Genomic DNA, 25910 nt, shown 5'->3' on the forward strand with positions numbered 1-25910 from the left:
AGTTAGGCACTGATTGTATACCAACAGGACTACTCAACTGTGCATGGATTAAGTCTTCCCATCATCTATACTGACCAGAGACATTGAGATTATCTCCTGCATTATGACTTCAGTGAGCAATATGCTCCTGAACACCAAACTACAGGGAGCAGCAGATCACTCACAGTCTTACCTGGAGTTTTAAAGATTCAACATCATATGGACTTGGGGTGAAATCTGTGTGGACCCTGGCACGGCCACAGAATGGTCCAAGGTATGGAGGAGGATGATTGTCCAATTGCACACTGTCCCTGTTGCTGAATTCAGAATCTGGGGTGCATGGGTCTCCACCTGGTTAAGAAGCATACATTTTAACCCCGTGCCAACACAGTGCAAGTCAATGAGAAAAGAAACCTGCAAAATTATGTATCCATTCAATGTCTTGCATTGTTTGATGAGTGCAGCACAAACCTGTCCATAATTCAATCCTTCATGTGCAATTTTATGTTAAGACCAAAAGGGTAGATGGTGTCCAAGTATTAAACTATGATGCTATTGGTCTTTTAAGGATAAGGAAGTTAACACAAAACATATTCTTAGGATAATGTAGGTGCACAAGGCGAACTATATAGCATCAACTCAAGATAAACCATTCCACAGAACACCATGATTGGTATGATGTTGGGGCGGGAGGTGGGATTATTATGGATTGAATCAGCCTAGGCTTGAATAATAGAAATGTGAGGATAGATGAATATTGTGATTTTTTTTATTTTATTGTCTTTGGAACTCGGGGAACATTTATGCCAGGCTTTCCCTTGGAAGACTAGATAATTGGGACAGGGTAGATTATACACATTTTTGAGTGGGCTTAATGAGCTTTTTCATTCTATGCATTCTTTTCTTCTGTCCTTCTGTCATTAGAATTATTTGATGCTATCAATGGGTACATAGTGGAAAAAATGTCCAATAATGTCATGACTCACTGTCATATTTTAGTTTTTTTTTAACCATTTTTCATGAATAGGATTTGGAAAAGTTAGTTAAATGGTGAGTTTTTTAAGAAAAAGTGTATTTATACAAATGTACTAGTTAGAAATGTTTTCTTTGTTTAAGTAAACAAGATAATCTATTGATGTGGGGAAGCATAGCATTTTCATTTTTTTATTATTACGCACAGACAGGTTGTACTGATTGAACTAAATGAGTCTGAATATAACTGTTGCTCTGTTCACTTACTGTAAAGTAAAGCAACTTGGTGATTCATATCTGGCTTTCTTTTAACCAAGTGTTTTCTCTGTCTACCTTTGAAAATTTGCAGAGGTACATGTGCAACAAATGTGTCTATATGAGTATCCAATCCAGTCACATCCCTGGGTTATGCTATCATATAATTAGATATTGAGCACTACTGGCACACCTTGAAATTAAGATGCTCAGACCACTTATAGGCGTGTTTAGCACTGCTGTATGAGAGAATATCTAAGGCAAGACCCTATACTTGTAACACTCACCTTTATTGAGCATAATCATGAACAAAAATCAATGCAGAAATGGTTATTAATTCAAAACTTCTGCTCCATCAATTCATCATTTCCAGGATTGCTCTTTGTAAATGTCCCTGCAGTAGACAAGGGTGCCCTTGTGTATACATGTTGGGGTATTATGATGAACATATCCTGCTGAGACCATTTGCCTGACATAATGGGATTGACTCTCGGAAGGAAGGTTATCACACCTGCTTTATATATTAATAAAAACATAAGAAATAAGAGCAGGAGTAGGCCATACAACCCCTCAAGCCTGCTCCGCCATTCAATAAGATCATGGCTGATCATCGACCTCAACGCCACTTTCCCGCCCGATCTCCATATCCCTTGATTCCCCTAGAGTCCAAAAATCTATCTCTCTCGGCCTTGAATATACTCAGACTCATCATCCACAGCCCTCTGGGGCAAAGAATTCCAAAGATTCACAACCCTCTGAGTGAAGAAATTCCTCCTCATCTCAGTCTTAAATGGCCGACCCCTTGCCCTGAGACTGTGCCCCCTAGTTTTAGACACTCCAGCCAGGGGAAACAACCTCTCAGCATCTACCCTGTCAATCCCCTTCAGAATCTTGTATTTTTCAATGAGATCACCTCTCATTATTCTAAACTCCAGAGAGTATAGGCCTGTTATGTTCATAAATAAATAGACGTTTTCATTATGAACAGCTAGCTTGAGCTAGTCATTTATTCAGCCATGTGGACTAGTGTACAGGCATCCATCTTGACGACTGCCTTGTGGGTAGCCCCTTACTAAACATACAGCTCCACCTAGTGTACCATTCTAGAATGACATGTTACTGATCATTACATCCCCCTTCCTTAGAGGTTAAACAAAATCAATATCAATCAATCATAACGACATAAACATCTTCACAACAGTCAACACATTTTCAAAGCTTTACTTTATGAACTCTAAGCTTTTCATTCTTTTATTATAGTTTTCTTTGTACTCAAAGATTAAGTCTATCAGGCTTTTTTACTTCACGTGTGGATCTTCTCAGCACAGGGAAGTCTGATGTGTTTTCATGAGAGCCTGTATGTGTGTTTGTGTTAGATTGTTCTGGTGGTGAGTGACGAGATTCAGTTGCGGCATTGTCATCGATTTGCTCTTGGATAGTTTCTTGTGTTTTCAGGAGGGAACGGCGGTTCCTGTCGTTCCTCAGTTCTAACAGTGTATGACCTTGGTCCTACTTCCTCAAGAACTGTAGCTTTCCTGTTCCATGCATCTGGATCCTCAATCCTGACAACATCATCCCTTGTCAATGGTTTCAGAGTTTTGGATGACTTGTCATAGTGTGATTTCTGTTTCAGCTTTAACAGTTGAAGTTTCTGTCTCAGTTCCTTACTCTGCTTTTCTTTTGCACAGCAGGGTAGCGTGGTGCGCAACTTGCGACCCATTAGGAGTTCAGCAGGTGAAGAACCACAGTCTAAAGGGGAGGCTCGGTAGCTCAGCAGGGCGAGATAAGGATCAGACTTGCTTTCTGTTGCTTTCTTCAGTAGCTGTTTGAGAACTTGAACACCTTTCTCTGCCTTACCATTCGACTGAGCATACAGAGGACTGGATGTGATGTGCTAAAGTCATAATGTGCTGCAAACTATTGCCACTCCTTACAGTTGAAGCACGGACCATTGTCGCTAATGGCAATCCTGGGAATTCCATGTCTGGCGAAGATGGATTTAACATGCATTATGACACTGCTTGCTGATGTGCTTGAGAGCAGCGCCATCTCAGGATAGTTAGAATAGTAGTCAATCACTATTAGATAGTCTTTACCATTCAAATGAAAGAGGTCCATACCAACCTTTTGCCATGGTGCTGTTGGTAAGTCAGCTACTATCATTGGTTCCTTTGCTTGTTTGTTTTGGTGTTTCTGACATGTCTCACATATGCCTATCATGTTCTCAATGTCCTTATTTATGCCAGGCCAATAAACAGTGTCTCTTGCTCTCCTTTTGCATTTTTCAATTCCGAGGTGTCCCTCATGAATCCTTTTGAGCATGTCTTGACGTAGAGCCTGTGGAATGACTATTCTGTTCTGTTTTAGTAATAGTCCATTTGCGACACTTAACTCTGACCTGATGTGATAGTACTTTGGACAGGAACCTTTTGGCCAACCATGATGAATGCTCTCTATTACTGTTTGTAACACTGTATCTTTTACTGTTTCTTCTGCTATTTGCTTTGATTTTGTGTCTGACACAGGCAGCACAGCAGTGACCATACTCACATGAACATCCACGTCTTCCTCAGTAGAGCTCACATGACTCATTGTGGGTGCTCGGGATAGTGCATCTGCTAACAGTATGTGTTTGCCTGGTGTGTAGATCAGTTCAAAGTCATATCTTTGCAGCTTCATCATGAGTCGTTGAATCCTTGGAGACATCTCATTCAGATTTTTTTTTTATGATGGCAACCAGTGGGCAGTGGTCTGTCTCAACTGCGAAGGTGGGAAGTCCATATATGTAGCCATGGAACTTTTCTAGTCCAACTACCAAGCCTAGATATTCCTTTTCAATCTGGGCGTATCGACACTCAGATTCAGTCATAGACCTGGAGGCATAGGAGCAGGCTTCCAATCTTCACCCTCTGCTTGTAGCAAGACCGCGCCTAGGCCATCTTTTGATGCATCCGTTGACACTTTGATTCTCTTCGTTGGGTCAAAGAAGGTGAGTACAGGTGTGGTTCTCAGCACTGTTTTAAGGTTCATCCACTCTTGTTCATGTCTTTCTGTCCATGCGAACTCATTTGTTTTATGTAGCAGGTCTCGCAGACAGGCTGTCTTGGCTGACAAGTTAGGAATGAACTTTCCAATGAAGTTTATCATCCCCATGATGCGTAGCACTCCTTTTTTGTCAGTGGGTCGGGGCATTTTGAGTATGGCGTTTACTTTTTCCATATCTGGCTCTATTCCTTTACCAGATAGATTATCTCCTAGGAAAGTGACTTCCTGGATGCCAAACTGACACTTGGCTTTGTTGAGCTTCAGTCCATTCCGGCATATGCTCTGTAGCACTTTAGTCAGTCTCTCGTGTTCTTTCAGTGTGGAGCCCCAGATGATGATGTCATCAACATAGACCCGAACTCCTTCCAAACCTTCAGTTATGAGTTCCATTGCTCTATGAAAGATTTCAGATGCAGATATTATCCCGAAAGGCATTCTGAGGAAACAATACCTGCCAAATGGTGTGTTGAAGGTACAGTATTTGGTGCTCTCTTCATCCAGTTTTAGTTGCCAAAATCCTTGTGAGGCATCGAGCTTTGTGAAGTATCTGGCACCTGACATTTCACTGGTGATTTCTTCTTGCTTGGGAATCTGGTAGTGTTCACGTTTTATGTTTACATTTAAGTCCTTTGGATCCATGCATACTCTTAGATCATTGTTCTTTTTCTTTACACATACCATGGAGTTAACCCAGTCTGTTGGCTCTTCGTCTTTCCTGATGACTCCTAGTGTGGTCATTCTGTCCAGTTCTTTCTTGAGCCGGTCACGCAGGGGTGCTGCAACTCTCCGCGGAGCATGTACCACTGGCTGAGCAGCCTCCTTTAGCTGGATCTTGTAAGTGAATGGTAGAACTCCAAATCCTTTGAACACATCCTGGAAATTACTCACTACAGAATCCACCGAGTCATCTGGTCTGCTTATGGCACAGTTTATATGGTAGACTCTCTTGACCAGTTCTAAGTCCTCACAAGCTTTGTCACCTAGTAGTGAATCAAGTCCTTCAGCCACAACAGCAAAAATGAGATGATGCACTTTGTCTTTGACTGTCACTTTAAGTCTGCATACACCTAAGCTATCTATTTTCTGTCCATTATAGTTCTTCAGTAGTACTGACTTTTTCTGTATTTTGGGCTTTTCTTTCATATTTTTAATGTCACTCATACTGATTAAGTTTGCTTTTGCCCCAGTGTCTAGTTTCAATGTAACTAATGCTCCATTTACCTGCAGTGGCATTATCCATTTGTCCTCTCTTACTGCATTAACTTTATGTTCAGCATTGTCCATTCCTGAGGGCTGCACATTTTCTGTATCCTTTTTGATATTGTCACATGACACCATTCCTACAAAAAATGTCTCACTTAAATCAGTGTCTTCAATCACATTGACTTGTTGCCCTTTCTTTGTTTTTACTTTTGAAAAGCATTGTTTGGCAAAGTGATCCTTTCCATTACATTTGTGCACATTTTTCCAAACGCTGGGCATTGTCTTGACTGGTGCTAGTAACCACAGCGTTTACAATTAAAAGTTCCATCCTCCGATTGCTTTGCATTTCTGTTCTGCCCATGTTTCTTCTCCTTGCAGAACACAGCACCAACAGCATCACAGTCACTCATTACAGTCGCATTATTATTAATTTCACTGAAAGTCTTTGCGTGCTTCTGAGCTAGCTCACTGGCATGGCATATTTTCATAGCATCCTCCAATGTTAGTTCGGTTTCTCTCAACAAACGTTCCCTGACTTTTTTATCATGAATACCAAACACAATCTGGTCACGAATCATGGATGATTTCAGTTCAGAGAAATTACATGTCTGTGCTTTCAGTTTCAGATCGGTCACAAAGCTATCAAAAGTCTCATTTTGCTGCTGTGTCCGTAAATGGAACACGTACCTCTCATAGGTCTCGTTCTTTTTGGGAGAACAATGTGTATCAAACTTCTTTAGCACATCGTCCATCTTTTCTCTGTCCTCCTCTTGATCAAATACAAACGTATTAAATACCTCTATCGCCTGCGGGCCTGCAACCATGAGCAGTAACGCTATTTTCCTTGCATCTGGCTTCGTACCGAACCCGATGGCAGCAATGTAGAGTTCGAATTGTTGTTTGAAAGTCCGGCAATTGCAGTCGACATTCCCCGTGAGTTTCAAACCCTCCGGTGGCTTCAAATTCTCCATGTCGCGTTTCACAATATTCAGCAGATATTACCAGTCCTGGTACCATGTTATGTTCATAAATAAATAGATGTTTTAATTATGAACAGCCAACTTGAGCTAGTCATTTATTCAGCCATGTGGACCAGTGTACAGGCATCCATCTTGACTACTGCCTTGTGGGTAGCCCCTTACTAAACATACAGCTCCACCTAGTGTACCATCCTAGAATGACATGTTACTGATCATTACAAGGCCCATTCTACAAAATTTCTCATCATAGGACAGACCTCTCATCCCAGGAATCACTCTAGTGAACCTTCGTTGCACCGCCTCCAAGGCAAGTATATCCTTCCTTGGATAAGGAGACCAAAACTGTGCACAGTACTCCAGGTGTGGTCTCAACAAGGCCCTGTACAACTGTAACAAGACTTCCTTACTCTTGTACTCCAACCCCCTTGCAATTGACCAATTGATTTCCAACGTGTGGGAAGCCTTTGCAAATGGTTTTTCATGACTGAAAGTCCCCTCCGATGACATCATCATTGCTGCTGCATTTAAGGTCCGCAGCAAGCCTTGCTTCTTCTGCAGACTGCCAAGCTTCTTGACTGTGCAGTGTGAGGGAGCTGCAGCAAATATGCCAAGCCGGAGGGCCAGATCAGCTCCTCGCTTTGACGAGGTGGCACTGCAGGCATTAGTGGATGGGACTAGGGTCAACAGGGAGGTCTTCGTCCCAGGTGGCTGAGGAGGTCAACTCCTTGGGAGTCACCCGCAGAACCTGGATACAGTGCAGGAAAAGATTTCATGACCTTCAGCGCACTGGAAAAGTGAGTATGAATTTCCCATCACCCTCAATCTGATCACCATTGCCTTTCCTCACCAGCACTCAGCTTTAGCAATCTCTTCCTCCACATCCCACTTGACACTGACATCCATGCACCCTTACCCATTCCCTCTCTCTCTATGCTCACATTCACATAACTATTTGACCATGCAGCCCTCACACTCCCCATCACTCTGATGCTATGAACACAACTGACAACACACAGGGAGGGCCCTTGGTCTTGCAACCTCACTCCATCTTTGTCTCCTAAGTATCTATGCTATGCAATCTCTACACTCACTCCTTCATTCTCACTCAACCTCCACTTGTCTCCCTCATTGCAGGAAAAGAGAGCTCACAACAAAAGAGAGCGAGCCAGGACTGGGGGAGGGACAGCCTCAATAGCCCACCTGACTCCCTGGGAGGAGGCCGTCCTGGAAATTATGGAAATAGAGTATGATTCGCGCGTGGGGGATGGACAGACGGGTGTAACACATCAAGCTGGTGACAGAAAAGTTTCCCATCTCTCTCTTTGACATTGCATGAGTCACTGATAATGATTGTGAAGCTGTAACAAATGGACTTATGAGCATCTGCAAAAAGCTACATGTGCATGTAGCCTTTGCATCACATCTGACTCTTTCCTTTACTCCCCCACAGGACCATCGCAAGCATCCATCCCCCCCCTAGCCAGGAAGAAGAGGCTGAGCAGCCAGACTCCTCAGAGGAAGCTGCAACCTCTGAGGGCGCAGCGTCAGCAGAATTCAGCACACCCAGCACCAGCGCAGAGACACACACCTCGGGACTTTCGGGACATAGAGTAGTGATGTCACCTGGTGTATCACAGCTCACAAGTGAGCACCAGCAGATTGTGGAGACAGGGACAGCAGTGGAGAGTCCTAGTCGGAGGGCGCAGGACTCTGCCAGCTCGGCTCAGCAGCATGTTGACCCTGTGCCTCTGGGTCCATCCATAAGATCAGAGGTGATGGAACTCCAGGCACAGATGCAGGAGTTTCTGGCAGGTTTTGTCTCTAGGGTCGTTGCGAGTGTGGAGCGAATGGAGGAGTCCACAGCGAACATGAGCAGAGCCTTTGTGGAGTCATTGGCGCATGAACGCATCACCACGGAAAGGATGGCTATCTCTGTGGAAAGGATTGCTACCTCTGTGGTAAGGCTGGCTACCGTAGAGGAGAGGATGGCTATGGCCATGGAGGAACTTAGTCGCCAGGGTATGGAAAACATGGTCATTGTTCAGAATAGAATGACATCTCTTCAGGAGCGATGGGCATCTTATTGAACAGGGAAGCCAGACCTTCATGGAAGTCCTTCTGAGTAGGACTGCCATTGCAGATACGGGTCCCCATGACCCCCCTAATGTGCAGCAAGGTGCTCTCCAGCCACTTCCAGGCGCTGGCCCCTTCTGGCCTGTGCAGCTTCAGGTGGGTGAGCAGCAGCCTGGCGCTCCTGCTGCTGTTGCTCCTGGTTCTGCTGCTGCCGCGGCTGGTGCTCGAGCTCCTCTAATGCCCAGATGGGAAGGAAATAAATGGCTCCCATGCTTCTGGTATATGCCTCCGTTGAGGAAGCGCTGAGTGAAGGTGGCGAGAGGGGTTTCCCAGGAGGTCACACTGGAGATGGGTGTGAGACTCCTACGTTCCACAGGTGTGGTTAAGCCTTCTAAAAGTTGCCCCAGACCTGAGACCACTAAGTCGTGCCACCTGCAAATCATGGCTGATCAAATCTCCTCTAACATAGAAACATAGAAGATAGGAGCAGGAGTAGGCCATTCGGCCCTTCGAGCCTGCTCCGCCATTCAATGAGATCATGGCTGATCATCCAAATTCAGTACCCTGTCCCTGCCTTCTCCCCATATCCCTTGATCCCTTTAGCCTTAAGAAATATATCCAACTCTTTCTTGAATATACTTAATGAACTGGCCTCCACTGCCCTCTGTGGCAGAGAATTCCACAGGTTCACCACTCTCTGGGTGAAGAAATTCCTCCTCATTTCAGTCCTAAATGGCTTACCCCTTATCCTTAGACTATGACCCCTGGTTCTGGACTCCCTGGCCATCAGAAACATCCTTCCTGCATCTAGTCTGTCCAGGCCTGACAGAATTTTATAGGTTTCGATGAGATCCCCTCTCAATCTTCTAAACTCCAGTGAGTATAAGCCCAATCGACACAATCTCTCCTCATACGTCATTCCTGCCATCCCAGGTATCAGCCTGGTGAATCTTCGCTGCACTCCTTCCATGGCAAGAACGTCCTTCCTCAGGTAAGGCGACCAAAACTGCACACAATACTCAAGGTGCGGTCTCACCAAGGCCCTGTACAACTGCAGCAAGACATCCTTGTTCTTGTACTCGAACCCTCTTGCTACGAAGGCCAACATACCATTTGCCGCCTTAACCGCCTGCTGCACCTGCATGCTTACCTTCAGCGACTGGTGCACAAGAACACCCAGGTCTCTTTGCACTTCCCCTTCTCCCAATCTATTGCCATTCAAATAATCTGCCTTCCTGTTTTTGCCACCAAAGTGGATAACCTCACATTTATCCACATAGTGCATTTGCCATGTTTCTGCCCAATCACCCAACCTGTCCAAATCGTACTGGAGTTTCACGACATCCTCCTCACAGCATACCCTCCCACCCAGCTTTGTGTCATCTGCAAATTTGGAGATATTACATCCAATTCCCTCGTCCAGATCATTAATATATATTGTGAACAGCTGGGGTCCTAGGACCGATCCTTGCGGTACCCCACTAGTCACTGCCTGCCACTTGGAAAACGACCCGTTTATTCCAACTCTTTGCTTTCTGTCCGCCAACCAGTTCTCTATCCAAGTCAATACCTTGCCCCCAATCCCATGTGTCTTAATTTTGCATGCTAATCTCTTATGCGGGACCTTATCGAAAGCCTTCTGAAAGTCCAAATACACCACATCCACTGGTTCTCCCTTATCTATTTTACCAGTTACATCCTCAAAAAATTCCAGTAGATTAGTCAAGCATGATTTACCTTTTGTAAATCCATGTTGACTTTGACCGATCCAGTCACTGCTTTCCAAGTGCTCTGCTATTACATCTTTTATAATGGACTCTAGCATTTTTCCCACTACCGATGTCAAGTTTGCCGGTCTATAATTCCCCGCCTTTTCTCTACCACCTTTTTTGAATAGTGGGGTAACATTAGCTACCCGCCAATCCATGGGTACTGTTCCAGAGTCTATTGAGTTCTGGAAGATGACCAGCAATGCATCTACTATTTCTAGAGCCACTTCCTTAAGTACCCTGGGATGTAGATTATCAGGCCCTGGGGATTTATCGGCCTTCAGTCCCATCAATTTTCCTAACACCATTTCCCTACAAATACTGATTTCTTTCAGTTCCACCCTTTCATCAGACCCTATGTTCCCCGGCATCTCTGGGAGGTTATTTGTGTTCTCCTTTGTAAAGACAGAACCAAAATATGTATTTAGTTGGTCTGCCATTTCTTTGTTCCCCATTATAAATTCCCCCGATTCTGACTGCAAGGGACCTACGCTTGACTTCACCAATCTTTTTCTCTTCACATATCTATAAAAGCTTTTACAGTCAGTTTTTATGTTCCCTGAAAGCTTACACTCATATTCTATTTTCCCTTTCTTAATTAATCCCTTTGTCCTCCTTTGAATCCTAAACTGCTCCCAATCCTCAGGATTATTGCTTTTTCTGGCCAATTTATATGCCCTCTCCTTGGACCTTATGCTATCCCTAATTTCCCTTGTTAGCCATGGTTGGGTCACTTTTTTTTAATTTTTATGCCAAACTGGGATGAACAAATTCTCTAGTTCATCCATTCGGTCTTTGAATGTTTGCCGTTGCCTATCCACCGTCAACCCTTTGAGTGACATTCCCCAATCAATCCTACCCAACTCGCTCCTCAGACCATCGTAGTTTCCTTTTATTTAAATTGAGGACCCTAGTCTCCGAGTCAACTACTTCATTCTCCATCTTAATGAAGAATTTGATCATATTATGATCGCTCAGACCCAAGGGGCCTCGTACAACAAGATTGCTAATTAATCCTTTCTCGTTACGTAATACCCAGTCTAAGGTGGCCTGATCTCTGGTTGGTTCCTCGACATATTGGTCCAGGAAACCATCCCGTAAACACTCCAGGAATTCCTCCTCCACAGTTGACCTGCAGTTGATAGTCAGTAATCCAATAGCGCTCCCGCCAGGTTTCACATTCGTGTTTCCCACCAGGCGTGTTTCATGTGGGAAAAGGGTTAAATTCACAAGGGCCTTTCAAAATAGGATTATAGAGGCCATTTAGTGGTTGTTAAGGGCCTTAACGACCAGTCCCACCTGTTCGATGCGGGACGGAGTCGGGACCATCAGACACGACCGAGTTAAATTGCTCGGAGTCGGGGACCAGGCTGGGGGGGGGGCGGCCCCGCCCGCCAGTTTTTGCGATTTTAACCCCCCGCACGCTTCCAAGCCCGCCTCCATGGCTGAATGATAATCGAGCCCTTTGTGTTCTCCTCACAGCTTACTCTCCACCCAGCTTTGTATCATTAGCAAACTTGGATACATTACACTTGGGCCCTTCATATAGGTCATTAATATAGATTTTAAATAACTGAGGCCACAACACTGATCCTTGCGGCACCTCACTAGTTACAGCCTGCCAACCTGAAAAAGATCAGTTTATCCCTACTCTCTGTTTTCTGTCTGTTAACCAATCCTCTATCCATGCTACTATATTAGCCCCAACCCCGTGAGCCCTAATCTTTTATGTGGCACCTTATTGAATGCCTTTTGGAAATCCAAATATACTACATCCACTGGTTCCCCATTATCTACCCTGCTAGTTACTGTTATGTTCATTAATAACTAGTTATTTTCATTATGAACAGCTAGCTTTTAGCTAGTCACTTTATTCATGACATGTGGACTTCTACAGCATCCATCTTGACTACTGCCTTGTGGGTAGCCTAGTCTTATATACATACAGCTCTACAGCTCCGCCTAGTGTACCATTCTAGAATGACATGTTACTGATCATTACAGTTACATCCTCAAAAAACTCTAAATTTTTTCAAACACGATTTCCCTTTCATAAAACCATGTTGACTCTGCCTAATCATGTTATGAATTTCTATGCTCTGATACCACTTCCTTAGCAATGGTTTCCAGCATTTTCCTAACTACTGATGTCAGGCTAACTGGCCTGTAATTCCCTGTTTTTACTGTTCCTCCTTTCCTGAATAGCAGTGTTACATTTGCGACCTTCCAATCCGCTGGGATCACTCTCTAGATTCTAGGGAATTTTGGAAGATCAAAACCAATGCATCCACTATCTCTTCAGCCAGCTCTTTTAGAACCCTAGGATGTAGGCCGTCAGGTCCAGGGGATTTGTCGGCTTTTAGTCCCATTAGTTTCTCTAGTATTGCAAGATATACTGAATAGAAACGAGAGCATAGGCCTGTTACAATCTGAAATGAATTTTAAAGCAGTAATACAAACGCTAAGGCTGAATAAAGATGGGGCATTACAGTCATAATTTGATCCTTCGCCTCAAATCATAAAAGTATAAACATTTGTTAGCTCCCATTTTTAATTTTTAATTATTAGGGAAAAATAAAGATTAAGAATTTCTAGAATCCAAACGGCAACAATAATTGTTGGCTGAGTTTTACCAAAGTCAGTTCAGAGAATTTTTACTATGATGCCCATATTCATATCTATTTCTAAAGAGCAATCAGCAATGATGTAGAGGGAACATTCAAAAGTGTTTTTTTGCACATTTCTATGGTTCTGTTTGTGCTTTGTGCTGTTTATTGTTGTTACTTACTGCTTGAAGCTTGTCTGCTGAGTGGACTGTTGATATTCTCTTCTGATTCACTGGGTGAGTATGAGGCCCTGTCGCCTACTCTCAAGTACATAAGGTCATCAGGTGTCATTGGAGACATGGGGCCCTCTTCTCCACTATCACTCTGAGGGAGAAAAGATGTAGGCAAGTCAATATATGAACCACAGCTTATATTTGACCACCTTTTGAATGGTCCTCCTGATCTGTATTATCTTATCAAACCTAAAGCCCCTCCCCATCATTGCCTGTAACTGTCTCTAAATTGACTAAAGTTTTTGACTCCACCACACTATCCTGAAGTCCATTCCAAATGTTGATTACCCTTTGTATGCAGAACTTCCTCGCAGTCTTAAGGTTTCCTTTAAGTGGTTTGAACCTGTGCCCCTTCTTTCTACTATCAAATTCCACCTTGAATTACTACCACAGAGAAATTCTGGTGATGACTGACACAACTGTATAATTGGTTTGATGGCGAGGTTGCTCCTCTTGGGCAGGGATGGAGACTATAGAAAAGGATCAATGATAATTAATTAGACTGTGCATCTGTGTTGAATTTTGTCAACTCTCATCTTTAAGTGGAATGCTTCATTGAAGTGACATGCCGGGGTACCGGACAATCGACCTATATCAGTTTACAGAAGCTGAATTGTGGGCCATGTATCGAGTACCTCCATTGTATGTCATAGGACTCTGATTTGCATTTTAAAAGGGGCTATCAACTGATTCAAGCGGCTGCTCTGCTCACATAGCGCTTGCCACACAGTCAGCGGGATCAGGATGGGAAGTCATACCCCACACTTTTCAAGGCACTACCACCTCGTTTCAACCAGTGGGTGGCTTGAAAATTTCCCCTGTTGTCTTCATGTTGATCAGTTATTGGGAAAGCTCAGTTCCCAGAATAGCTAAGAGTAGTCCAATTAAAAGTTTCATTGAGAGTCCACCAATCAGGATTCTGTACAAACCCTGTAACATATTCGAAGTTCCCTAAAATTACAAAGTTTGTTGAGGGCAGATATGACATCACGCATCTCCAATGAGATCAGTGCACATGCTCCTAACTATAAACGTTTGCCTTAAAATTTGTCTCTTTGAAAATGAGTGTGTATGAATATTAACACTTGTTTGAAATTCTGTTGTCTACTACCTTAACTCAGCTGTTTAAAATAAATTGGTTTACACCTCTGTTAAAGTAGCGGACATAGGAATTTTATATGAAAAGCCTAATTTTAAGATACTAATCTCTTGTTGGACACGAGCTATTTGGCACTTTGAGATATGGACAATGCTCTTTTAAACAAAACAAGCCAAGCCAATATGCATGCATGATTCCTTTCCTACCCAGAACTTTTTAGCAATTTCTTTCATTTTAATGGAAATTCGCAACGTAAAAGAATCACCACCCAAAAGCTGGAGTTGTGCTGACAATGTGGAACCCTGAAGTGGCTCTTACCTTCTCCTCTGCCAAAGCTTTCACCATCATTCGGCCAGTCTTCCTATTCATAGTACGTGAAATAACTGCTCGCCATTTCTTTCCTAGTTTGCTTCCAGATTTGTTGGGCTCTTCTGTGCTTGCTGCCTTAGCGTCGGTCATCCCTGCCTGAAAGTACAATCAATGTCTGGTCAATAGGTTGAAATTGTACTCTATGATATTAATAAATATATTACTGCAGTTGTATGAAATTATTTTGTCTGCAATTCTAACAAGGTATTAGCCTATTTATTTTTAAATGTGTTATTGCCTTTTTTTTTAAGTGGACAAAGGTATTTCATGTGAATGCTTTAACATGTTCATGACTAATGCACAATACAATTTACATCCACAAATATTTTCACTTGTAACAGTACTTATAATATGATATGATAGTTCATGTCTGCAACACCACGGAGATTAAATTATAGGATATTGAACTGTGAACCTCACTTGTTATATTTCCCTAGTTACTGAAACATTAATTATCAAAATGGTACATTCAACCAGTATATTGCTGCTCAACTGGCATTAAATTCAAACACTAGAAAAAGGAAACAATGAGAACTTTGATGAGTCCCTATCGGGTGGGGAATTTCAGTTAGTTTCCCACCCGCTCACAGTATGATGCCACAGCAATTTTAACTGCCGGGCCCCATTAACATTCACTTCTCACCCAGTCTGGCAAGTTTGGAGACAGTAAGCCCTAGGTGGTTTTGTTGTAGGTAAGGCGGGGGGGGGGGGGGAGAGGGGGCAAGGAGAGTCCAGAGCAGGGTGGCATAAACTTTCCTTGTGGGGCCCGGAGGAACATTCTTATTCCTTCTGGCTCCATAATGGAAAGTAAAAAAAACTTACTTGGCGGGCCACTTCTGCTTCCCCATCCTTTGGCTTTCACATGATGAGAAAGTTGCGATGGCTTTCCTGCTCAGGCTGAAGTTAAAATCGCTGTGTGGGATCAATGATGTCATCAGACCCTGATTAGCATATGTGAATTACATTTTGGCTAGGAGGATCACATGTTGGTAAGTGAAACTACTCGATTTTTCTTCCATTGAAGTTAAAGAAAGGAAAATTCAGCTGGTTCTGTAAGGGACGTGTGATCCTCCTGGACAGATTTTCCTTTCTGCACTCCACTGAGGCGATGCTTAAACCCCACACAGTAAAAACTCAACTCTATTGTGTCTGTTTTCAGGTTCTATATCAATCTCACAGGTAATCTGTGCTTTTTTTTTGAAGGATTTATAGGAATTCCTAGAGAATCTAGACTCCATCTAATTGGTTACACTGGAATAAAATAATCTGTTTGAATTATAATCAAATGCAGTCCAGAAGCATCCCAGTGGTTGATTAGCCTTGATCACAATCCACTCTTTACTGGATATGCTCAAAGAACGACAAATAATTGCACCAATTTATTTTCGCCAATGGCAGTCCATCCATTGTACATGTATTATATCTGCATTTCACCTTCCATCCAATTAGATTGTCCAGAGAGGGAAATTTTAACTCCCTATGATGTCATTAGGACCCCAATGCAATTTTAACTGTCTACTGAATTCTGCTCAGTTAGACTTGGCAGATACTCAGAAGAGGTAAGTTTAAAACGTATCTTTGTGGGGCCAGGAGAAGTAGGAGTGTTCCTCTGCAAACCACAAAGAAAGTCTGGGCTACTGCCACCCTAAGCTCTCCCTCTCTCTTCCTACCCACGAAACTCACTTTACCTGACTGCCAGACTCTGGGCCATCCAACCTTCACAGGCCACAAGCTGCCTCTGGACACCTGTTTCAGGTGGGCAGCTGACCGGCAGAATATTATTGAAGACCGGCCATTAAAATAAACCAGGGGTCCCACTTCAGCTCCCGGGCATGTGGCCCACATGACTCCCCGGCTTTCCGCCTGGGAGTTAAATTTCCCCCTAGGCTCTCTTGGATAGTCAGTAATCTCCCTTAAACTCATAACTTGTCATACCTGTTTGAGTTATTTCACTTGCTTACATTTCAAACACAGAAACTCAACTAATTGACTCCCTCCCCAATTGCACCCCCCCCCCCTTGTTTGAGTAGGAATAATGATTTGTACATCCTGCTTCAGAAGGCTTTGTGGTAGAGAGAACTCCATGGAAAATAAAGGAAGAAAACCAAGATTAAAAAATGAGGAAGAAAGACTGGTGCATATAGGGTGCTCACTGAACCTCCCTTCTATTTTGTCAAAATCAGATCACTTATTCAGCTAAAATCTAGCAACAGAATTACATTCAGACTTACATTTTCATTAAGTTTGAATTCTTGGTCATTAACCAATGGCGATGATGGAGGCTTTGAGCGTTCAAAGTGCTTGAAGCTGCTTGATCTTTGTAGAGAGAGCTGGTAAGAAAAATTATAAACTTTAAGGCAAAAATGTCACTGCTTCTCTAATGAATAAACATATATAATCAACAAATAATCCACAGTCAAGGTTGCCACAAGTATGGATAAACATTTAAATGTTTTATAAATTGAAGGCATGGATTTTCCTTTCCATTGAGTTTAACATTAAAATAACTCCAAGACTACACTTCTAATGGCGAGTTCATTCCCATTTTCCACCATTGGAAGCTGTGTCTTCAGCCATCTAGGCACTAAGCTTTGGAATTCACTCTCTAAACCTCTCCGCCTGTCCACCTCCCTCTCCTTCTTTAGGACCCTCCCTAAAACCCATTTATTTGACCAAGCTGTTAGCCACCCCTCCTAATATCTCCTTCTTTGGCTCAGTGTAGATTTTTGTCTGATTACACCTGTGTATCTTGGGACATTTTTTCTACATTAAAGGTGTAATATAAATGCAAGGTACTGTTATTATATTACAACAGTGTACATGGACATATTTATAAAATGGAAATGCTGAGTATTATCTGCGCATTAATTAAGGTTGAGTTTTCCCTTCAATAAGCGTGACACTTCTGTGGAGGTATAGTGATACCCAACACAGTCCAACGATCTGGTCTGATGCACACTGTTGCTATGGTGCATTTCTTTGTGGCTTGGCCAAACACAGTGTCATTATGGAAAAGTAATTCTAATATAAGTTTCTGTTTGAGTTATGCCCTAAACATCTGTATAAGACTAGAATGTTTGTGCAGTGTGATGTGTGTAATGATTAAAGGTTTGGAAACACAGGGACTTTCCCTGAGTACCATCTTGCTTCTTATCATATATTCAAATTCTGTTTTTAATTATTTACAAATGATTCCAGCTTGTTTGTTTTTTTTTCTTTTACTAGTATTCTACCTTGTTGAAAGCAGTGACTCTTACCGAGGTACATTTCCACAGGTATCAGTTTCCCTGTGGTACCTTGTTGAAGTGGACATTCTTCACGTGTGGGCTTCAACAATCAGTGTCAGTGGCTATTCAATTACAGGAATCATCACATTTGAGGCTGATCCTGTTTTCAAACAATGTCCACACTTGGTACTTTCCAGCAGGAGTCACCAGATAGAGATCATAATCAGGAACGCTGGCTGATACTTCTACCTAGCCTAGAGGCACTGAAGGCAACTGGAGATCCCCAATTGTGCCCCAGTTGAGAGCAGCCAATTTGGCTCAGATTGCCAATGAACCCTGGGACTCTGAGTTTGTGCGGTTAAGTGCACATTATTCAGTGCAATTACCCACCAATGTAATATCAAACTAATCAAGTTTGGGAAATGGATTAAGAATGGCCAGCTTAAGCAGTATCCCAACAGAACCACTGTCAGTAAATGCAGAAAACTTTGCAGCATTTATACTTCCATCTGTGACCCAATATAAGTACCATAGGCATATTGGACATAAGCCAATGTCCTCCGAACTGGCACGTTTTAAAATTACATTTATGTATATATGAAAAGCTAGAGGACCCAATTCAATTTTGCAGTGTAAATACTAGATACCTGGATTTAAAGGGGCATGTCGTTTGATACAGTGGTTAAAGCGGAATTTGTTAAGGAAGTGGGGTGGGGGGAGGCGGTGGTTACTCAGCCCCTCTCCACCTTTCAGAATCATAGAACCTGGCCGTTGTCAGATTTTTCATGTGAATAAAGATTCTTGCCCCAAGTAGCAGCCAATATTCTATTACTAAGGTGAAGGAATCTTAAAATGTAATTGGATAGCGCTGGCCTGCAGTGGGGGGGTCAGGGGTTAGGTGGCAGAGACAGCACTGGGAGTTGGGACCAGAGAGAGAAATAGGAGCCAAGACTTGGGTGGCAGAGAGAGTGTCATGGCAAGTGGGACTGGGGCAAAAGAGAGAGAGCAACGGGAGCTGAGACTCACTTATTTAGGAAAAGTGTGAGAGAGAGAGAGAAATGCAGGACCTGGGTATCGGATTGGAATGGAGCAGCAGAAACTGTCACAGAAGCTTGGAGGGCAGACCTTGCTTTTTTTCAGGCACTAGATGCCATACTGGGGAGTTCTGGCCCGCTTTAACTACTTGTTAAATAATGAAAAGACTATGAACATTAAACTAATTTAATTTTAGACATGAAGCACCCAATACACTGACAAAACAGTAACCAAAGTCATATTGGATTCCCAGTTACAATGTTATCAGATGTGTGATGCTGAGACTATCTACAGCTCATGCTGTGGCGGGGTTTCCAACGTGGCCTGGACAGGAAACCATGATATTGACAAGCCACACGGTGACATCAAGTGGACATTTTTGATAATCAGTGCTATGGTAGTCATATGTTAATCGATAAAAATATACAATATTTTGGATAAAAGGGAAGTGGAGTCCATGACCTTAAAATGAGAAATTATGTGTTGAGTAAAACAAAGATTTGCTACATCCCTATTTTCTAGTTCAAAGCAAGTTAACAAGCAATTACAAAAATTAAAGCTAACTGAAAAGAACAACTCATCATTGTTACAGAAAAATGCAGCAGTCGTGAAGTTCAGTTTGAGTCAGACCTCCACTTAGATCTTTGTAGCAAAATTAGGAAAGTCCATATGACCGCAGCAAAAGAAAAAGGCCAACAGGAACACTCTCAACACACTGTTGCGGCTGGGGATTGAGTCACGGAGGTGGATGGAGTTGGCTCTTTTTCTCCAGTCTTAAACTAGGCAGAGTGGTGCAAGTGTTTTCAAGTTGGAAAATGGAGGCAAAAAGTACCAATTTCACGGGGCTATGTCCAAAGACACCTGAAGTATGGCCGCCCCCCCATATTGGGTCAGGTGATTTTTCAGGTGCCTGTGCCGACTGATTAGGCCCCTTGCAGGAGTGTTCCTCCTAGCTCCACAGCACTCCCAAGGGTCGCTGCCAGCCTGCGATTGCCTCCTCTCCCGTTAACCTTCTTCCCCCGCAATCCCTGGGACTTCCCTGAGGGCCACCGCCAGCAAGATAGGCGGCCTAAACTTGATTCCTTCAAAATGAGCGAGTTGCCTCTGGAGGCGTGACAGGTGCCGGCACTTTGCCTAAAGTATTCAAATGAGGCCCGTGGCCTAATTTAGGATGATCCTTGGGTCTCCTGGTTCTGGCGTGCGCTGTCTGCACACTGTTGGCTGTGTAAAAGGGGACAGGGTTGGGGGAGGGTACTCTCCACCATTGGAATTAGAATGATTAAATTTCGATTTGTATTTTCACTGGTACGCCTTAAGGTTTGTGGTCTCTTGCACCTACCGCAACCACCCCTACATTTAGTTTAAACACTCCCCCATCATTCTATCTATCCTGCCCGCCAACACCTCTACTCCACTTTTGTTTAAGGTGGAGCCCATCTGGTCTGTAAAGGCTTCCACTATTCCAAAAGGAGTCCCATTGTTTGAGGAACCCTGATTGCTTATACCAAAGCCTTAGCCATGTGTTGGTCTGCCTAATTACCCTCTGTCTCTATTAACTAGCACGTGGCATGGGTAGTATTTTGGAAAATACTACTCTTGAGTTACTTCTCTTGAGCTTCCTTCCTAATGCCCTAAATTTAGCATGTAGGACCTTTGTCTACTTCTACCTGTGTTATTCATTCGCACATGGATGACAATTGGTTCCTCACCTGCTCCGTGAAGGACTTCTTGATATTGGTCTTAAGTTTGCCTTTCATAGATTTTAAACTGTGCACCCTTGTGCTCCTGTCATTGTTTAATTTGAAATATGGTTCTAGAATTACCTTTTCTATACCATTTATTGTTCTTGAATACTTCTAGGATTGGCTCTCTACTGCTTCCTTTCCAAGCTAAAAAGGCATCTTATAATGCAATCTCTTGATACTGAGCTTTATGGTCCTTCCCTGTAATGTCTTTGTGTCGTGGTACCAGAATAGGGCAGTAGACAGGGCTTTAAACTAATGAAGGGGGGTGGGAGGGTTCAAGAAAGAGTAAATGTAAAAGCAGCAAGAGAAATGTCCAGGCTTTAGAGCAGAGTAGAGTTTTGGGTAAAAATAAGCAGAGTGTGTCAGGAAGGGACAGAGAGAGTAACAAAGGTAATATGGCATCAGTGACTAAGGTGACATCAGGGAAAAAGAGAAATAAGTCAAAGCTAAAGCATTCACAACTAAATAGATGATTTAATAGTGCAGATAGAAATGAACAGGTTTGATCTAATAGCCATAACGGAGACATGGTTGCAAAGTGGCCAAGGTTGGGAACTAAATATTCCAGGATACTTAATTTTTAGAAAAGATAGGCAAAATGGAAAAGGAGGAGGGGTAGCCCTGATAATAAAGGATGGGATAAAGACAGTAGAGAGAAAGGATCATAGTTCTGAAAATCAAGAAGTAGAATCAGTTTGGGTGGAGCTAAGAAACCGCAAGGGGCATTGGTGGGAGTTGTTCATAGGCCACCAAACAGTAGTTGTAATGTAGGGCAGAGTATAAATCATGAAATTAGAGGTGCATGTAACAAGGATAATACAGTAATCATGGGGGACTTTAATCTACATATAGACTGGGCAAACCAAATTTGCAGTAATAGTGTGGAGAACAAATTCATGGAATGTATACAAGATAGTTTTCTAGATCAGTATGTTGAGGAACCAACTAGGGAACAGGCTATTTTACATCTAGTATTGTGTAATGAGAAAGGGTTAATTAATAACCTTGTAGTAAAGGGACCTTTAGGGAAGAGTGACCATAATGTGATAGAATTTTATATTGAGTTTGAAAGTGATTTAGTTAAATCTGACACTCGGGTCCTAAATCTAAACAAAGCAAACTATGTAGGTATGAGGGGCGAGTTGGCTAAGGTAGATTGGGAAATTACATTAAAAGGTATGATGGTAGAGAAGCAATGGCTAGCATTTAAAGAATTAATACATAATTTACAACAGTTATACATTCCTTTAAGGCACAAAAACCCCACAGGAAAAATGGTCCAACTGTGGCTAACAAGAGAAGTTAAAGATAGCATTAGATCAAAGGAAGAGGCTTATAATGTTGCCAAAAAGAGTACTAAGCCTGAGGATTGGAAGGATTTTAGAATTCAGCAAAGGAGGACCAAGAAATTGATAAAGAAAGGGAAAATAGAATATGAGAGTAAACTAGCAAGAGACATAAAAACAAACTGTAAAAGCTTCTATAGGTATGTAAAAAGGAAAAATTAGTGAAACTAAAGGCGGGTCCCTTACAGACTGACAGGAGAAATTATAATGGGGAATAAGGAAGTGGCTGAGAAATTAAGCAAATACTTTGGCCCCGATTTTCTGGCCGCCGTCGGGCGGCTTTTCATGTGGACGGGGGCCGAAAATCAGTGAAAAAGCGGGTCGGGACCCCCCCCCGCCTGATTCCCCACCCCGTCCGATTTTCGGACTGCCGTTTCCCCGTGCCTCGCTTCAGTCCCGGCCGCCGCTGGCGGGACTGGTCGTCGGAGCACTAACGAGCAATTATCTGCTTGTTGAAGTTGATTTTCCTGTGCAGTTGTGACTTTGGGGCTTTCCCCACCTGAAACCCGCCTGCGGGGAATCCCGCTGCCGAGACCTGGCGTGAAGCTTGCTAGCTGTCAGCTGCAGGTAAGGAGAAGCTGCGATTTAAAGGGCCAGCACTTGTATGTTGAAGGACCTTGTTGCAGGTTTGGGGCTACTTCTTCAAGGCTTAGGCACAGCTGTGGAAGGTTGGAGCCTCTCACACTTCTCCAATATAATCTCCTGGGAAGCCCCTCTCACCACCCTCACTCAGCACTTCCTCAACGGAGGCATCTACGAGAAGCGTGGGACGCCTTTTTTTCCTTCCCTTCTTGCCATTAGAGGATCTCCAGCAGCAGAGGCAGTAGCAGCAGAACCAGGAACAGCATGATGAGCACCAGGCTGCTGCTCACTCACCTGAAGCTGCACAGGCCAGAAGGGGCCAGCGCTTGGAAGTGGCTTGAGAGCACCTTGCTGTGCTTTAGGGGGCCATGGGGACCCGTATCTGCACTGGCAGTCCTACTCAGAAGGACTTCCATGCGGATCTGGTTTCTCTGTTCAACAGATGGCCAACGCTCCTCGAGATGTCATTCTCTTATGTGCACTCACCATGTTTTCTGTACCCTGGCGAGTTATCTGCTCCCATGGAGGTTGCCAACCTTTCCATGGTGATGCGTTCATGCGCCAATGACTCCACAAAGGCTCTGCTCATGGTCGCTTGGGACTCCTCCATTCGCTCCACACTCGCAGAGACCCTGGAGACAAAACCTGCCAGAGACTCCTGCATCTGTGCATGGAGATCCATCACCTCTTCTCTTGCGGATGGACCCAGAGGCAGAGGGGACCCAGAGGATCGACATGCAGCACAGCTGAGCTGAGCTGGCAGAGTCCTGTGCCCTCCGACGAGCACACTCCACTGCTGTCCCTGTCTCCAGAATCTGCTGAGGCTCACTTGTGAGCTGTGAAACACCAGGTGACAACACTACTCTATGTCCCGAAGGTCCCCCCGAGGTGTGAGAGTGTGCGCTGGTGCTGGGTGCGCTTACTTCTGCTGACGCTGCGCCCTCAGAGGTTGGAGCTTCCTCTGAGGAGTCTGGCTGCGCAGCCTCTTCCTCCTCCACAGTGAGGACGGTGGCTTTGGATGGTACTGTGGGGGTGTAAAGGAAGGAGTTAGAGATGTAATGCCAAGGTTCTTCTGGTGACTCCCAGCGAGTTGGCATCTGCTGACAGCTGCATCCATGTAGCATTGGTCTCAGTGGGAGGCCTCTTCCTCCCTGACCTAGGGAAGAGGACCTCCCTGTGGGCCCTAACCCCATCCAATAATGTCTGCAGTGAAGCCTCGTCGAATTTGGAGGCAGCTCGGGGTCTGGCACTGGCCACAGCTGCTGCAGGCTCCTCTGCCATCCTGTATGGTTCATTTGGAAGCCTTCAGAGGATGCAGTGCTTGCTATGGACCTTGAAAGCACCACGAATGATGACATCATACTGTGGGGATTTCTGACTCGAATTGGACAATTAGCAAGGCTTCCCACATGCTGGGAATTAATTGGCCACTTGAGGGAAAATTGCGTGGAGCTGGCTGACACTTTTTTATGTGTGTCAGAAACCCTGCATTTGGGGAAATCCGACCATTCCCCACACAAGCCGAAAATCGGGGCTTTTGTGTCTGTCTTCACGGAAGAAGATGCAAAAAACTTCCCGGAATTAGTATTAGTAAAAAAAAAATAGTACTGGAGAAACTAATGGGACTGAAAGATGATAAATCACCTGGACCTGATGGCCTACATCCTAGGGTTTTGAAAGAGGTGGCTGTAGAGATAATGGATGCATTGGTTGTCTTTTTCCAAAATTCGATAGATTCTAGAACGTTTCCCGCCAATTGGAAGTTAGCAACTGTAACCCCACTATTTAAGAAAGGAGGGAGCGAGAAAACGGGGAACTACAGACCAGTTAGCCTGACATCAGTAGTAGGGAAAATGCTAGAATCTATTATTAAGGACATGGTAAAAGGGCACTTAGAAAATAATAATAGGATTGGGCAGAGTCAACACAGATTTATGAAAGGGAAATAGTGTTTGACAAATCTGTTAGAATTTTTTGAGGTTGTAACTTGCAGAATAGATAAGGGTGAACCAGTGGATGTGGTGTATTTGGATTTTCACAAGGCATTCGATAAGGTGCCACACAAGAGGTTATTAAACAAAATTATGGCTCATGGGATTAGGGGTAATATACTAGCATGGATTGAGGATTGGTTAACGGACAGAAAACAGAGTAGGAATAAACGGGTCATTTTCGGGTTGGCAGGCTGTAACGAGTGGGGTACCACAAGGATCAGTGCTTGGGCCTCAGCTAGTCACAATCCACATCAATGATTTGGATGAGGGGACCAAATGTAATATATCCAAGTTTGCTGATGATACAAAGCTTGGTGGGAGTGTAAGTTGTGAGGAGGATGCAAGGAGGCTTCAAGGGGATATAGACAGGCTAAGTGAGTGGGCAAGAACATGGCATATGGAATATAATGTGGAGAAATGCGAAATTATCCACTTTAGTAGGAAAATAGAAAAGCAGAGTATTTTTAAATGGTGAGAGATTGGGAAATGTTGGTGTTCAGAGGGACCTGGGTGTCCTTGTACACGAATCACTGAAAGTTAACATGCAGGTACAACAAGCAATTAGGAAAGCAAATGGTATGTTGGCCTTTATTACAAGAGGATACGAGTATAAGAGTAAAGATGTCTTCCTGCAATTATATAGGGCCATGGTGAGACCACACCTGGAGTATTGTGTACAGTTTTGGTCTCCTTACCTAAGTAATATATTTGCCATAGAGAGAGTACAACAAAGGTTCACCAGACTGGTTCCTGGTCTGGGGGATTTTCCTATGAGGACAGATTGAGTAGACTAGGCCTATATTCTATAGAGTTTAGAAGAATGAGAGGTGATCTCATTGAAACATACAAAATTCTTACAGGGTAGATGCAGGGAGGGAGGATATTTCCCCTGGCTGGGGAGTCTAGAACCAGGGGTCACATTCTCAGAATAATGGGTCAGCCATTTAGAACTGAGATGAGGAGAAATTTCTTCACTCAGAGGGTGGTGAATCTTTGGAATTCTCTACCCCAGAGGGCTGTGGAGGCTCAGTCGTTGAGCATATTCAAGACAGAGATCGACAGATTTTTGAGTATTAAGGGAATCAAGGGATATGGGGATAGTGCAGGAACGTGGAGATGAGGTAGAAGATCAGCCATGATCGTATTGAATGGTGGAGCAGGCTTGAGGGGCTGAATGGCCCACTCCTGCTCCTAGTTCTTATGTTCTTATAGGCACAAGTATTAAGATGTGAATTGGTTAGAGTACTGTACAGTTTAAGCATAACATCCTCCAACTTCTACTCTATTGTTAAACAGAATTTAGTAGTAGAAAGGAAGCTGCCAAATCCCAATATGTTTTCTTAATTTTGTTGAGGCTAGCACCCGGTGTTGAAAACGCCTGTGATTGGGAACGCTCCC

At 43.6% G+C, this 25910-nt stretch overlaps 1 protein-coding gene across 1 annotated transcript in view; it reads right to left on the bottom strand.

Moving 5' to 3' along the window:
• Window positions 1-25910, bottom strand: part of LOC147125104 (SAM and SH3 domain-containing protein 3-like) — a 75439-nt gene that overhangs the window by 11827 nt on the left and 37702 nt on the right. The window contains exons 2-5 of the mRNA XM_085997378.1: window positions 16815-16913; window positions 14533-14679; window positions 13065-13206; window positions 173-330 (exon numbers count right to left, since the gene is read on the bottom strand). Of these exons, the coding sequence (XP_085853504.1) occupies window positions 173-330; window positions 13065-13206; window positions 14533-14679; window positions 16815-16913 (546 nt within the window). The remainder of the gene's footprint in view (window positions 1-172; window positions 331-13064; window positions 13207-14532; window positions 14680-16814; window positions 16914-25910) is intronic.

Source organism: Somniosus microcephalus, chromosome 1 (genome assembly GCF_052327205.1).
Source record: "Somniosus microcephalus isolate GS21.2 chromosome 1, FLI_Smic_1.0, whole genome shotgun sequence".
In the NCBI taxonomy this organism is placed as follows: Eukaryota; Metazoa; Chordata; class Chondrichthyes; order Squaliformes; family Somniosidae; genus Somniosus; species Somniosus microcephalus.